At 37.6% G+C, this 14,376-nt stretch overlaps 1 protein-coding gene across 9 annotated transcripts in view; it reads left to right on the forward strand.

Annotated features, from left to right (window-relative positions):
* The window catches only part of ERCC6L2 (ERCC excision repair 6 like 2), a 62,974-nt gene extending 49,155 nt beyond the window's left edge, over window positions 1–13,819 (forward strand). For 2 of the 9 annotated variants that reach the window (XM_082336802.1, XM_082336807.1), the window contains 2 exons: window positions 6,284–6,468; window positions 8,439–9,605. In XM_082336802.1, the coding sequence (XP_082192928.1) occupies window positions 6,284–6,468; window positions 8,439–9,408 (1,155 nt within the window). In that variant the 3' untranslated portion in view covers window positions 9,409–9,605. Of the gene's footprint in view, window positions 1–6,283; window positions 6,469–8,438; window positions 9,607–13,177; window positions 13,347–13,691 lie in introns of those variants that run through there. The other 7 variants (XR_014230722.1, XM_082336806.1, XM_082336805.1 and 4 more) reach the window with 7 other exon arrangements.
* Window positions 13,820–14,376: the final 557 nt, after the last annotated feature.

Raw genomic sequence — 14,376 nt, forward strand, 5'->3', positions numbered from 1 at the left:
GTACAACTATCGCTGAGGAATAATTATGCAAACGTATTTTCTACTTCAGATTCAGGCTTTTGAAGGAAGTTTGTTATCCTCTAAGTCTGGCGACTTGAATTGCCACAAACATGTGACAGCTTAGAAAAACATGTATCCCTGAATCTCTGTTTCTCTTTTTTTCCTCTACTAATCTTACTCCTAGCCTCTGCTCACTTGCTCTCCCATACATTTTGATCTTCCTGTACTTAAAAAAGTGAACATTGTTCTCTTTTGACTTGCTTGAAGGGGCTAAAGAGAGGAAAAGGGGAGTCACAAGCTTAAGGTGGCCAGTCATCTCGGTCATGTCTGAGGATGCTTATAATGGATTAGCATTCATTGCTTCAGAGTGTAGAGCCACCTTTTCATGCCTGTTGTAGGAAGAACAGATACTGAAATTCTGTACTGTCAAAGATAGGCAAAAATTGGTTTTGGTAGGTATATACTATTTTTAAAACTGGTGTAACTATGCAGCAGGAGACACATTGTCACATGGAGCTAACAGATCCAAGAATTGTTGCAGATTCAAGGTGGAATCTCCAAGTAGAAGTTAGTGCTGCATTGTGCGAGTTAAATTCTTGCTTGATGCTCAGCTGCATGTCTTCGTTCTTCTTGAAGAGTGTTACTCTTAAATGTGAGCTGGTGTGGGACTCTTAAATGTGCAGATGCTACCGTTTTTGCTGAACTCTTGATTACAGCCTGCATGTAATATGTAACCCAAAGAAATGGAAACTCATTATTGGTATCCAAAACTTGCTGTATACTTTTAAGAATAAGAGACATACATAACAAAAGAAGTGGTGGAGGAAAATATCTTCTGTGGTAGGAAGATAAAACGTGTTTATGTTGAAAAACCCATAGACTAAATGGAACATGAAAAGTGAAAATAAATGCTTTCTTTGATGTATTTTTTTCATGTGTGGTAAGAGTCCCTAGGTTTTCCGAATACTTTTTAAACTATTTTCTGCACATCTACGTAGTAATCCCTCTTCTTCCTCATTGCAATATATGGAAAGCCTCTTCAGAGTAAGTGCAGTAAATGAAGAGGGGATAGAATAAGAAAACAAGCATAAGACATGAAGGAGTGGCTGCACTTTTACATGTTATTTTCTCTAGTTTGCAATAGCACTTCACAATTCCATTTTACTGTGCTTTCATCAACTTTATTTCTTTCCATTTACTGGGATATTTTCTGTAATGTAACCTTTTCTCACATAATTTTTTGAATCAAAAAAATGTTGCCTTCTACTAAACAACTTGCATTTGTGGCCCTTTGTCTTATATGTATGCATACGTATATGTCTTCTATGTATTATATGTATTCTTTTTCTTTTGAACTTTGCAGATTTTCTTGACAATATGGAAGTGCACAAAGTTGAATAAAACAGTACATTCAGTAACTAAATAGAAATTTTTTGTCTTTGATATCGAAGGAATTATTTTGCTGTACCTTTTCCCCCCGCCAAGGTACTAGTTTGAGAAAGGATAATGTGAAGAATGCAGAAATGTGTAATGGTGGTACAGATAATTCAGTATAGGTGCACTTAATTTATCAGATGACGAGTAAGTATGTGGTCAACTTTAAGTGAAACTTTTCCACTTTGAACAGTGGAAATTTCATAATGTGCTGCAAATGCATAATGTCTTCAATATAGCTAAACATTTAGTAAAGACTAACTGCTCTCATTGCTGTCAATCTTTCTGTAAAAATTCTTTTAAAATGCATATAGCAGATACTGTATGCTATACTAGTATTTCTTTAGCTTTGCATCATGTATTTCAGAAGGCTAATCAGAAGGTGTGCTATGCAGTGCATGAAGAATGTTTTAACACACTGTGTGTATGTATGCGATGGTATAATTTTTGGCAAGAATGCTTTTGGATTTCTATACTATGACTTTTCTTTGTCATTCAGAATAACTTGTTTATAATCATCTATTTGAAACTTAAGCATATTTACATTTTAAAGTGAGAGAAAAACATGCTATTACTTATTTAGGCACTGAATGGAATCTTAATTCCAGGAAAAAGAATTTGTGTCGCTACTTGTGCAATTTGAGAATTTTGACTATTTTTCTTCTCCCTGTGTTAAATTGGTTAAGATTTTTCAGTAGTTACGTGGCTGAGCCATAAAGCAAAGCTAGACTTGCTATTTGGCAAAACTGTTGGACTTTTTTTTGACAAAAAAAAATTTACTTGTTCTTATTAATTCTCCTTTCTTTCTTTCTATTGAATCACTCTTTCTAGTCCTGAGATATGCTTATGGACTGATCACTATCATCTTTCCAGTTTTCCAATAATGATTTGAAAATCCTGTAGTCAGATCTTATCGTTAAAATGGTCTTTCAAGAAGTTCAGCAACACTTGTACTTGCCCAAGTATATTAATTAATATACAGTACTTTAAGTTAAACAAAGATAATGTGCGCTTCCAAATGCACAGACTACTTCTTCTGTTGAAGGATTTTTGTTTCCTTTATTATTCTATTCTTTTGGTCATAACATTTATTAATCCATAAAGGGTCTGACATTCAATAATATAAAAAGATTGTTAAATGTGCTAGTATCAGTAGTGTAAGAACAAGAGTCAGAGGTTCCTAGCTGAGTCAAATTGTATTAATTTCAGTCTTTCTTTGCAAGATTGCCTTATGCATATGTTATACTTGATAATTCAGGTGAACAAGACCAGTGCTGTAAAGTCAACATGGGATTTCATGTAGGAGCAAATAATGGAACACTCACACAATAGTTTCATAGAGAAAGTGCTCCAGGAACAAAAACCAGAAAGCTGTTGAAAGGAAATGTTTATCATGAAATAAATTTCAATTGGTGAGTTAGAAGGCAAACACTGCAAGAGAATCAGAAAGAAATCAGCCATGAGAGAGAAGAATTAAGGAAAGTAATACATGAAGTCAAATTCAAAAAGAAGCAAAATAGTGTGGATGTTGACAGTGCTGGAGTGTTGACTGAAGTTTTCACTTTTTTTTTAATGTAATGCTAGTAGAAAGATACAGGAAGTATTTTCATCTATATGTGTGTAAAGCTTACCTCTAGATCCTCGTCTATGTATTGCTCAGAGTAACAAACTTCAGATTTGACCTTTAATGAACATGGAGACATCTTAAGAAAAACAGAAATAAGTGTTTTCATTTTACTGACAAAACGTTTATCGTTTTTTAAAAAGAAATTATTGGATTTGGGATTCAGGGGCTGGATTTAAGTTGTCAAACTTTCAAAAATGTTCGCAAGTTTAACAGAGCCAGTTGTTGTGTTTCAACCTAATTGGGTGCCATCTAATCAATTGACTTTGCTCCAGAGATCTGAGCAGTTTTTCAAGAGTAACTCACAGTGGCTGTGGGCTTTCACTGGCATTAGCTTCTGCAGCTCTTGGGTAACTTACAGTAATTTTTTCTGCTTTTGGGAAAAACCTTTGAGCAGCTAATTTAGGTAGAAGAGGAGGAGCTCTTTGTGTGTGTATGGTGGTATTTTGCTGTTGGTCTTTTGAGTTTGGCAGTGTGGGTCAATGTACTTAAAAGTTTTGTACTTCCAGAACTAAATATGCCATTTGTGAGTTTATTTGCCATTAGAAGTACTTTTTACATTAATTCTGATTCTCTAAAAGACAAGCAATTTTACAACTTTCAGTGTGTTTACAACATCGGCCTTTTTTCCCAAAGATACTTTTAATCATAGAATCATTTAGGTTGGAAAAGACCTTTAAGATCATGAAGTCCAACCGTTAACCTAGCACTGAATATTCTGTGTTTGAACTGATGTGTAAACTAAAGTATGCCTCATGTACTTTGGTCTTGTGTAATAAGAGGTAGATGGATACACATATATGGGGGTTTAAAATACTTTTAAGACAGGCATTGATGTGGTTAGACTTGTATTCTACACAGGTTATGCTTGCTTGAATTAAATTATACAATCCTGATTTCCTGACATAGTAACAAATACGCTAGGTCTTACCATAATGAGATCTGAATACCATAAGTATTTTTCATGAAAAAATTCTATCCGAATAAATATATTTTAAAACTAGCATTGCTTTCTTCTTTCAAAATACATTTTCCAAGTAAAGTTCTGTATTACCTATGCATATCTTAAGAAAAAAAAAAGTAAACATTTTAAATGTGTACAGAATTAGCAAGATAACTGCAGAATATTTATGGTGTACCTAACATCTGCTAATTCAATCTTAATTTTGTTACTATCATCATAACATTATTATTGGGAGATAGGGTTTTTATCTTCATTGGGGCCTTGGTTTCAGTTTTGTGTAGTATAACTTTTAATAGTGCAGTGAAATTTATACTTTGGAGTTGTGCATTTAGCTTAAAGAGTGAAAATTAATGTCTGTAAGTCCCTTACTATTAACATCTCTCTTTTTGTATGTTAGTTTGAGGTTACTTGCCAAAGTAATGGATTGAGAACAGATGTTAGATCCTAAAGCTCAAGAACATCGTGAACAGCCCATGGAAATAAAGGAAGTGGATGTGGATCAAATAGAAACACATTGGGAAGAAACACTGTAGATCCAAAATCAAATTTTGAACTGCAGATGACAAAGTGTGAACACAGTTTGTGTTTTCATCTCTCATGTAGTGTTAGTAAGGGAACTGAAGACATTGCTAGGCAGTTATTCTTTCCCCTGATCTCATTTAAAAAAAAAGTAATGTTGCTTTTCTGGTTTTCCTCTGGCTTTCCCCACTCTTCAAACACATTCTTTAATTTTCATATTTTGCTTGGCTTGCCTTTTGGGAAAGGGAAAATTTTGACAAGAATTGGTGAGAATTTCTGAAAAATAACTAAAGTGTAAATAAGATTATGATTTTGTGCAAGACATTGACTGTCAGTGCATGATGAGTTGCTCTGTAACACAATCTTCTTGAATTTGATTAAACCATTAGCTTTATATAACCATTATATTTAAAATTTTAACCTTATCAGCTTTAGTCTTAAGTATTATAATGAAAGTGTAACATGTAATTTTTTTTCTGTTCATTTACAGGTAAGTATAGTGATACCTCTTCCAAAAGTATCTTTACAACTCTGAATAATTTTGTGTGTGTGTGCATTAGAGATTGTGATATTGACAAAAATTATTTTACCTTAACCTTGGTGTCTTTGAATAGTGTTGTGATTATTTACAGTTTTTAATTGAGTGTTAAATTGCTAAAGTAACTAAGAGTTCTGAATATGTACCATGCAAAAATTGTGTAACATTAACAAGCAGGAAGCAGTGAATCCAAATAATCTATTAATCTTCATACATAGTATCTTCCTGGATTAATTGGCCAAGAGGGCCAATGGCCAGCAGTACCAGGGAAGTGATTGTCCCCCTGTGCTGCACCTTGAATGCTGTGTTCAGTTTTGGGCCCCTCACTACAAGAAGGACATCGAGGTGCTGGAGCGTGTCCAAAGAATTACAGCAAAGCTGGGGAAGGGTCTAGAGCACAAGTCTTATGAGGAGCGGCTGAGGGAGCTGGGGTTGTTTAGCCTGGAGAAGAGGAGGCGGAGGGGAGACCTTATCGCTCTCTACAACTCCCTGACAGGAGGCTGTAGCGAGGTGGGGGTCGGTCTCTTCTCCCAGGTAACAAGTGATAGGATGAGAGGAAATGGCCTCAAGTTGCGCCAGGGGAGGTTTAGATTAGCGATTAGAAAAAATTTCTTCACGGAGGGAGTGGTTAGGCATTGGAACAGGCTGCCCAGGGAAGTGGTGCAATTGCAGTCCCTGGAAGTGTTCAAAAAACATTTGCATGTGGTGCTTAGGGACATGGTTTAGAGGTGGACCTGGCAGTTAGGTTAACGGTTGGACTCTATGATCTCAGAGGTCCTTTCCAACCTTTCTGTGAGATGCTGTGATTCTCATTTGTCTTTAAGACTAAGCTATTAACACAGGCATTTTCTGTTTATAGTAATATTTGGAGGTTGTAACTGAGATTTGAGTCCTGTGGTGCAGGATTAAGTATTTCGATAACCCCTGTTTATGTGTTAGAGACCTTAGAGATCTTTCATTTAGCCTCACAATTAACCCGTTTGGGAAAAACATCCCACCTTCTTCTTAGAGGACCAGGGCTTGCCTTCAGTGTCCCTGGAAGTTTGTGGCTTGAGTAGGGAGTTTACACTGCAGCTCTGAATCCCATTCTTAGCACTCCCAACCATTTAGTGCCAGCAAAGAGTGACAGAATTGAGCATAATAGAGCTTGTCACTACGTCCCAGACACAGCTGTTTTGATGATTTCCATGTCTTATTTTACTAGAAAAATGAAGAAAACCCAGAAGACACAGCAGAGAAGAACCTTATTAAGGGAGGGCAAGAAAAGTTGGTGAATAATAAGCAACATCACCTGTATGTTATGCATCCTGTGACCCAGAAAAACAAAAAAGTACACAGAGTAGGTTCAACCACCTTCTTGATTGGAAAGACACCCAAAGGAATCCGCAGGTGAGACTATTTCAGTGAGTTGGAAGTAAAATTCTAAGCTTGAGGCGAATTTCCCTGTGGGCAGTCGGTTTTGTCTTTGTTTCAACCATACTCAGGGAATATTGATGATTTTCTGTGGCAAGAGCAGAACTAATGGGAAACTTCCACTCACATTATACAAAGACTACCATAATTGATTAATAAAATGAATTGAACCCACAAATCACTTTAAAGTGTTGATTCAATGTGTCATATATTACACAGCTGTGCAGATGTCATCACCACCAGTATTCATGGTATGTGCACCATGCAATACTACAAACCAATGTTTAAACTGCATGGAATAAAGAAATTCTATAGTGTGAGCTTCTGACTGCCTACTGGTTTTGCCCAGCTCTCATCACTTCCATTGAAAGATTGTTAAAAAAAAATTGGACTTTGTATTTATTTAACATGGACCTTAATATTTTTTAATACTTCTTTTAATACATTGTTTCCCCTCTCATGTTTGTAAAGGTAACAATTTTTATGTCTCCTTGTTTTCCCTTCTCCCCTAAACTATTGCTGCTATTAATATAAATACCTAAATTCCATTGTTACATAGATAGAAGTTCAATAACAATAGCCAGATGGTATGTGGAAATAGAAAGCGGAAGGCTATTGCTAACCAGGCAAACCTGTAGAACTGGGATTTGGTATATATTTTTAATTTAGCCTTGAGACAAATTAATATATGAGAGTTGGTATCTAGGTAATATCTAAGTGTTCAGAATCTGTCATATTAGCCAGCTGGCCTCCGCTATCCGAACTGTTATTGTTGAAGTGCCAGACTTGCTAACTGTTACAGATACTGAAAGTTCTAAATATTTAAGAGGCAGGCAGAGGAGAAACCTTCATGTTAAAAATACTCAAAAGTGTAGTCATAGTTATCAATAATTTGTTGAGTAAAAATTTTCAAAGGCAATGAAGTAATTAAGGATGTTATTCCAAGATCCTAAAGCCATATCTAGCAAAAAGCTTAAGCGCATTCACTCTTAAATGTTAAGCAGGTCATCTGTTAGCACCTCGCTCATAGTTGTACTTTGTAGTACATCTGGATCTATTGTGCAATGAATGAGGATGATTAGGTCCCTCAGTTTGCTGTGTTGTAGTTGTAAGGCTGAGTGGGAAGCTGTCTGTAGTCACCACACACAAAGGGTATAGCTGGAGCTAGCCAGTCAAGCAGTATTTGAGGCCAAACAGGGTTAAATCTCACTGCCTACTGGAGCTCTCATACAGGAAAGGCAACATGCTTCATACCTGTTCTCTGACAAGGGAGCATAAACCCACCTCACCAGCCTTCCAGTTAGGTTACCTGATCCCAAACTATGGATAACTTGATTAGGATGATCTCCTTTAGTTGGAGCTTGGCCTCTTAGCAGAAACAACTATTCCGTAGCTTATTAGATAGGGTGGAGGGGCCAGTCCCTGTCTCCTATGAATGTGTTTATCCAGCTTTTGTTTAGCAAGTCTTTTAAAAGGAGTTTGAGCAACTACTTTGTGTTTTTTGGTTTGTGAGTTTGGTCGCCCTGTCCTGTCCATCCGTCGTCATCGTCCCCCCCCCAAAAACAAAGAAACAAACAAACAAAAAACCAAAACAAAAACAAAAAACACAACAAAAAACCCCAACACTCTACTATGTCTCCATCTGCATCCTTCTGAACTCTCGTCCTTTGGTACAAGATCTGACCTACAGTGAAAGTCAGTAAATCTTTGGGTCATAAGCTGAGGAAATCACACTGGAATTTCGGATTCAGAAGTCACTTAAGTTCTTCTAAGGTCATTATTCTTTCTTCTCTTTGCTAATAAAAAAAAACCAAAGCTCCTAATAAGTTACTTCTAGTGATTACTTTCTGGGATATGTGAGGTACATGAATTGAATGAATTGCTTGAAAGCTGCTTTTGTTTCTAGTTAAAGGTGTCAATGCATTTTTCCTTCTTGATAATTACAGGACACAATTTGAGGAAATGGTATCCCACTTTAATATGGGATCAGTGGAAGAACTGGCAGAACATATTGTAAAAGCTACATCAGAAACAAGGCAGAAGATGCTGAAGGAGTTCTATGTTTCCAAGCATCCAGAGGTGGAGTCTTTCTTCCCAGTTGAGATACCAGCACAAGCTTCACATGGCTACGAGGAAAGAGAATTGGGTACAACACGCTCCAGAAAAAGAAAATCCATTGTTAATTTTGGAAGATCTAGATCTTCATCAGCTAAAGGTCTACTTCTGAGTGGAACTACAGAAACACAGAGCCAGCAGAGCCATAAGGGAGAAGTAGAACAACTTCACAATGACTCCTACATGCAAGATACATGTGTTGCTGCAAAATATAAACAATCACATACTGTTGCTACTCAACATATCGAAAGGAGAAACAGTCAGGCATTTGAGGATTTAATGGCATCTGGCTCATTAAGCAGTAAATCAGAAATAATTGAGGTGCTGTCTGTAAAAAGTTGTGAAGGACAGCAGGACTCCAAAGGAACACAGCTGCTAAGAAAAAGATCCCTGTCTCAGTCAGAAAATGGGGAGAGAAAAGCTCAGACTTGTAAGAAAAAGTCTTTTGTGGACTTACTTGGAGATACCTCTATTCTCAATGACCTCTTCAGAAATGATGGAAACAGGCCTACAGAATCACCAAGGAGATTCCCTTCAGGGCAGGTAGAAAAATCAAAGGAGAGACCAAAAGACTTCTGGGACATGCTGAATGAGCAGAATGAGGAGAGCCTCAGAAAGCTCACAGACATAGCAGTCATAGAGAAGCTATGTGAAAGAGCACTTCATCCTGCAGTGAGAGAAGAGAGAGAAGTGTGTGAAAGTTCTCTTTGGAAAAAAAATGAAAATTTTCTGTGGAGAAAATACAGTCCAGATGATTCAGATGAACCATCTACTGCTACATCTTGTAATGTAGTAAAATGAAAGTTTTCTATGTGAGTTGCACTATCATTATCTTAGTTAAATATTAAAATATGCACAACTTCAGCAGTATACAGCAAAACTTGATACATTCATGAAATTAAAGGCAAAGTTATGAATTCATATTTATGATGATATGGATTTACATTTTACAGATGTTAACATATATGTAATTACATACGTAATATATAGTATATATGTACTGTATATTATTGTAAGCTATGATATATTAATTTTAAATTAAACTTTTTAAAATGGTCTGAATGCACTTTGCTTTCTTGCATTCTGATTTTATTTCTAGACTCAGTAGCAGAACTAAGTAATTTTTCCCCTTTTCTTCCATTTGGACACCCTCAGTCATGTCAGCAGAATCTAATGATACTAAAAGGATTTGACAATGATGCTCAACATATTTTCTGACCTACTAGAGACTCAGGGACTTCATGAGACAGGGGTGAAGTCTTTGTGTCTAATAACCTTTGGATTTTTTTCTTCTATGATTTTGCCCAGTCTCTCTTTGAAGCTGTGGAGCTTCTCATTATCTTCAGTATCCTATAGCAGTGAGTTTCTCAGCTTGGTTGATGTGAACAAAAAAATTGCTGATTTTTTACTCTTTTTCGATGTAAGATCTACAGCATATTAAATCACCTTAGGTGTCAAATTTCGTCTTTCACTACACTTTAGTATGAGCAATTTTGCGGGCATTTGTATGGCCACATTTTTTTTAAACTCAGACATGCATACTCAAAATCAGTGAAGTAACGTTTTTAGGAAGTTAACTGTAATCTTCTGTTGAGTTAGTTCTGCTGTTGACACTGAATATTGCTGTTAAGTGTATTGGAGCTTGAATTCAGCTTCTGCTGATAGTCAAAAGGTTTGTCAGTCATGTTACGTTTACATAATCGTAATTCTTGCTGTGCTACATCTTTTTCCTCCAATATGATACTTTAATCATTTCTGCAGCAGGAACAAGCTATGAGTGTGTCTCAGGGACACTTCACCAAGGATGTTGCTTACCACATTTGAAGTACACAAATTAGACTAGACAGAGCAGTTAACTGCCTGAGGGCATTTCAAGAACCACAGGACCATAGAATCATGGAATGGTTTGGGCTGGAAGGGATCTTCAGCTATCATCTAGTCCAACTCCTGTGCCATGGGCAGGGACATCTTTCACTAGATCAGGTTGCTCAAAGCCCCATCTGACCTGACCCTGAACATCACAACTTCTCTGGGAAACCTGTTCCAGCGTTTCACCACCCTTATCACAGAAAAATTTTCTTCCTCGTATCCAGTCTAAATCTACCCTCTTTCAATTTAAAACCATTACCCTTTGTCCTGTCTCTACAGGCCCTGGTAAAAAGTCTTTCTCAGTCTGTCTTACAAGCGCCCCTTAAGTATTGACAGACTGCAATAAGATCTCCCTGGACCCTTCTCTTCTTTAGGCTGAATAACCTCAACTCTTTCAGCCCAACCCTCTGACCGTTTGCATGGCCGCCTTCTCTGGACCTGTTCTAATAGGTCCATTCTTGTCTCATGCTGGGGACCCCAGAGCTGCATGCAGTACTCCAGGTGGGATCTCGAGAGTGGAGTAGAGGGGGAGAATTACTATCCAAAATTGCCACCTGGAGGACTCCAGTAGCAATCAGTCACGCTTCGTTATGAAGGTTCAGTTAATCACCCAGTTTCAAGTCAGACCGTTCTCTCAAGCCACTCCATTATCTCATCTATGCAGATGGCCAGCAATTCAAGGAATAAATGACCCAGGTACACTGGGTGTGCACGAAAGCATAGAGAATCTGTGTTCCTGATTGTATCCCACTGTTTAACTCCATTACCCTTGGAGCCTGTTTTCAGGGAGGCAGCTGTGGATACATTCCTGATGGCATTCTGTTTTCATGAGCAGGCGTGATCTTGTGGCACGTGATGGGCCTTAATGCGGATATGGACACTGGAAAGTCTGTTGGTTCTGCTGCAAGGGCTGTTGAAGAAGCAGCTTATACAGCAGTCTATGCTTGAGGAAAGCACTAGTGCCAGCCCCTGCTTTATGCCACCTCTGCTACCTAGGCGAATTTCTGTCTGTAGCCCTGGGTATTGTGTGTTCCTCTGCCTTTGGCATGACAGCTGTTGGGGGCCTGTTTTGGCTGCTCTGTTTCAGCCAGAGCAAATATATTTACGTGTGTCTTCCACATTCGACTTTTTCCTCAGCAGCGGCGTTGAAACGGGCCTGGTTATTAACGTGACACTTCTCACAACATCAAATTTGGGTACTATTACTTCACACTTATAGCTTTCAGGGCAAACAATTTTTATGTTGGACTTTTTAAATTGTTAGTTTTGCCCAACAGTTCACTAGTGCTATGTAGGGTTGCAGACCCAAGCTTTCAGAATAAAGATGTGTAAAACTGGGATCAGGCTGTAACTCCTCTCTCTGATGCATGTATCAAATGTGTGTGTTATCAAATGGAATGATAGATAATAATGTTGTTTTTTTTACTCAGTTGTGAATAAACACAGGCTGTACCCCATCCAGCTACTTCTGTAACAACATACTCATTCTTCCTCTTAAGATAGTGAGGAACATGACCTCAGGGTTCTCTTTAGCATTTTGGATGCAAAACATAGATAAATCTATGTATATATCTGAGAACATAATAAATACTTTCCAAGATGTACCTGGGGGAGCTGCTGGATCTCAGTTTTATTCCAATACTTAATACACTACCAGTATTTCAGAAAGGAAAGGTTCACCTTGTCAGTTGCTGAGAATATGCAATGTAGTATATATGGAGTAAGGAATTTCTGCATACTGACAAGTTATCATCTTACTCTTGAAACGCTGGCTGTGATAAAATTTTGAAATGCAAACTGTTCTTCACAGATTGGAGAAGTGGTTGTAAGATAAGCAATGTCATATCCTATTCGCCTAATAATCTGTCATGTTTCTCAATGCTATGGGATCATGCGAAGGAGTACCTTATCATAACACATAACCAAAAGAGGCCAGGGCTTCGTGTTGCTCTGGAAACCTTAACCCTAATCTTTGATTTTTGTAAGCTTTGAAATCTCAAATGTAATGCTGTATTAGTATAGGGTTTTACATTGAGTATACTGTATAAATTGTTTTATGTGAAGGGTAAATGTGAAATTTTAAAAGCTTGGACGCTGAAGCTGCACAGCAGCAGTCTGTGAACGGTGGTGGTTTTTGTGGTCTGGATAACTGCCCGTTGGAAAATAAGCTTAAATTTGATCTGGAGCAGCTTCTACTTTAGGTCATGGGAAGCTGTTGCAGGCTTTGCTCTGTCTCTGTGTTAACCATTATGCTGTTATTGTAAGTAGAAGCCATCTAAAAACTTAGTTGGGAAATCAGACTTAACTACCTGGAACAAGGAGCTCAGTATTTAACATACGTGATAAAGCAGTAAGAGGATTGGTCTTTGCAGGCAACTAACATAAGTAAGATAAATGTGTTCCCTAACTGTTTTCTCTCACCCTGAATCTGTGATGTTACCATTGTATTATACCAAATGATATTTAAGACACAAACTGAAATTTAGGATAGTCAGTTGGAGCAGCTTTTGAAAAAAAGTCTCAGCTAAGAAAATAAAAGAAGAAGCCCTAAAACTGTTAGTTATTAGTACATTTGAATTATGTACAGCTGAAGGAAGTCAACTTAAGACAGGGAATATGTGGACCCTTCTTGTTGATGTTAATAAGTAGGGCATAAATTAAGGCCTTTTACTGGTAGCATCATTATTGATTTTCTTTACAGCATTCTTCTGCTTAGAGAGCCAAACTGCTGCTTAGCTAAAGAGAAGATTTGGTGGAATGAAGAATATGGCCATCAAATACGTAAAAAGGCTGCTGCATAGAGAAGGGGAATAGTCCCTTTGTGTCCACAGCAAGAAGAGAAGAGTGAAGTGGCTTAAACTGCACCAAAGGTAACTGAAATTAGATAATAGGGAAATTCTGTAAGGGTAAATGTTGTATAATAGGTTGTGTAGTGACAATATTGGAGGTTGTCAAGAACTGGAGAGACAAGTATCTGTGAGAAGTTGCATAGGTAAAATTGACCTTATTTTAGGCCAGAAGGAGGGACTGGCAGCTTCTCAATCTGAGGGCCATAAGGGGCTAAATAATCTTGTTGATTTCAGTTGATATCAGGGCACTAGAGAGAGGTTTCACCTGAGCACCACTAGTGTGTCAATCATGGTCTAAATCAGTAGATACGGGGGAGGGCAAAATCTGATTGAGTTAGGTAAAACTTCCCATTTTACTTCTTTTAGAAGAACCTCAGAGCAGTGGAACTGTACAGGTACAAGGCTGAACTGCAAGGCTGATTCCCAAGTACGAAGCCGTCATCATTTTCCTGAAGTACTCAGGAAATTATGTTTCTCATCTGTAAGGTGATGATATGCATAAATCACAACCTCCATAGAAGTGCATGTTTTATTCACAGGTATGCCAAGTACTGATAATATATTTGCGGAAATGCACTTGTTATCTGCAATTAAACTGAGCTGCAGGAAGATATCTTGAAGTAAGATTTATGTCGCTCTATAGCTTCCTGTGCAAGTTTAACATATTTTACGAGGTGGTATCACCTAAGCTATAAATACTGCAATTTTGTGCCCTAGGGATCTGTGTATAAAATATTTTTGTCAGGAATAAGATGTGTGTGTGATTTAAAAAAAAACAATCTGGACAAATTGAAAAGGGAAGAATTTGGCCTATATTTGAAGGCATATCCTTCAAATATTAAAAACAAACAGATAATTTTTGTCTTCTTGGAAATCTATGATTATCATTTTGTTTGGCGTTAAAAATGGGAGAGGCGTTGGGGGATGCTGTGTTTATGATTATGGTAGAGTGGAGTTCACACAGCTGCCTGCACGTTCCTGCACGGTTGCAGGGAGGCACAAGCTAGAGGGAAACTGTAACAGCCTCCTAGCCTAAGGAGGTGGCTTCATG

Source organism: Platalea leucorodia, assembly GCF_965183815.1.
Source record: "Platalea leucorodia genome assembly, chromosome: Z".
NCBI lineage: Eukaryota > Metazoa > Chordata > Aves > Pelecaniformes > Threskiornithidae > Platalea > Platalea leucorodia.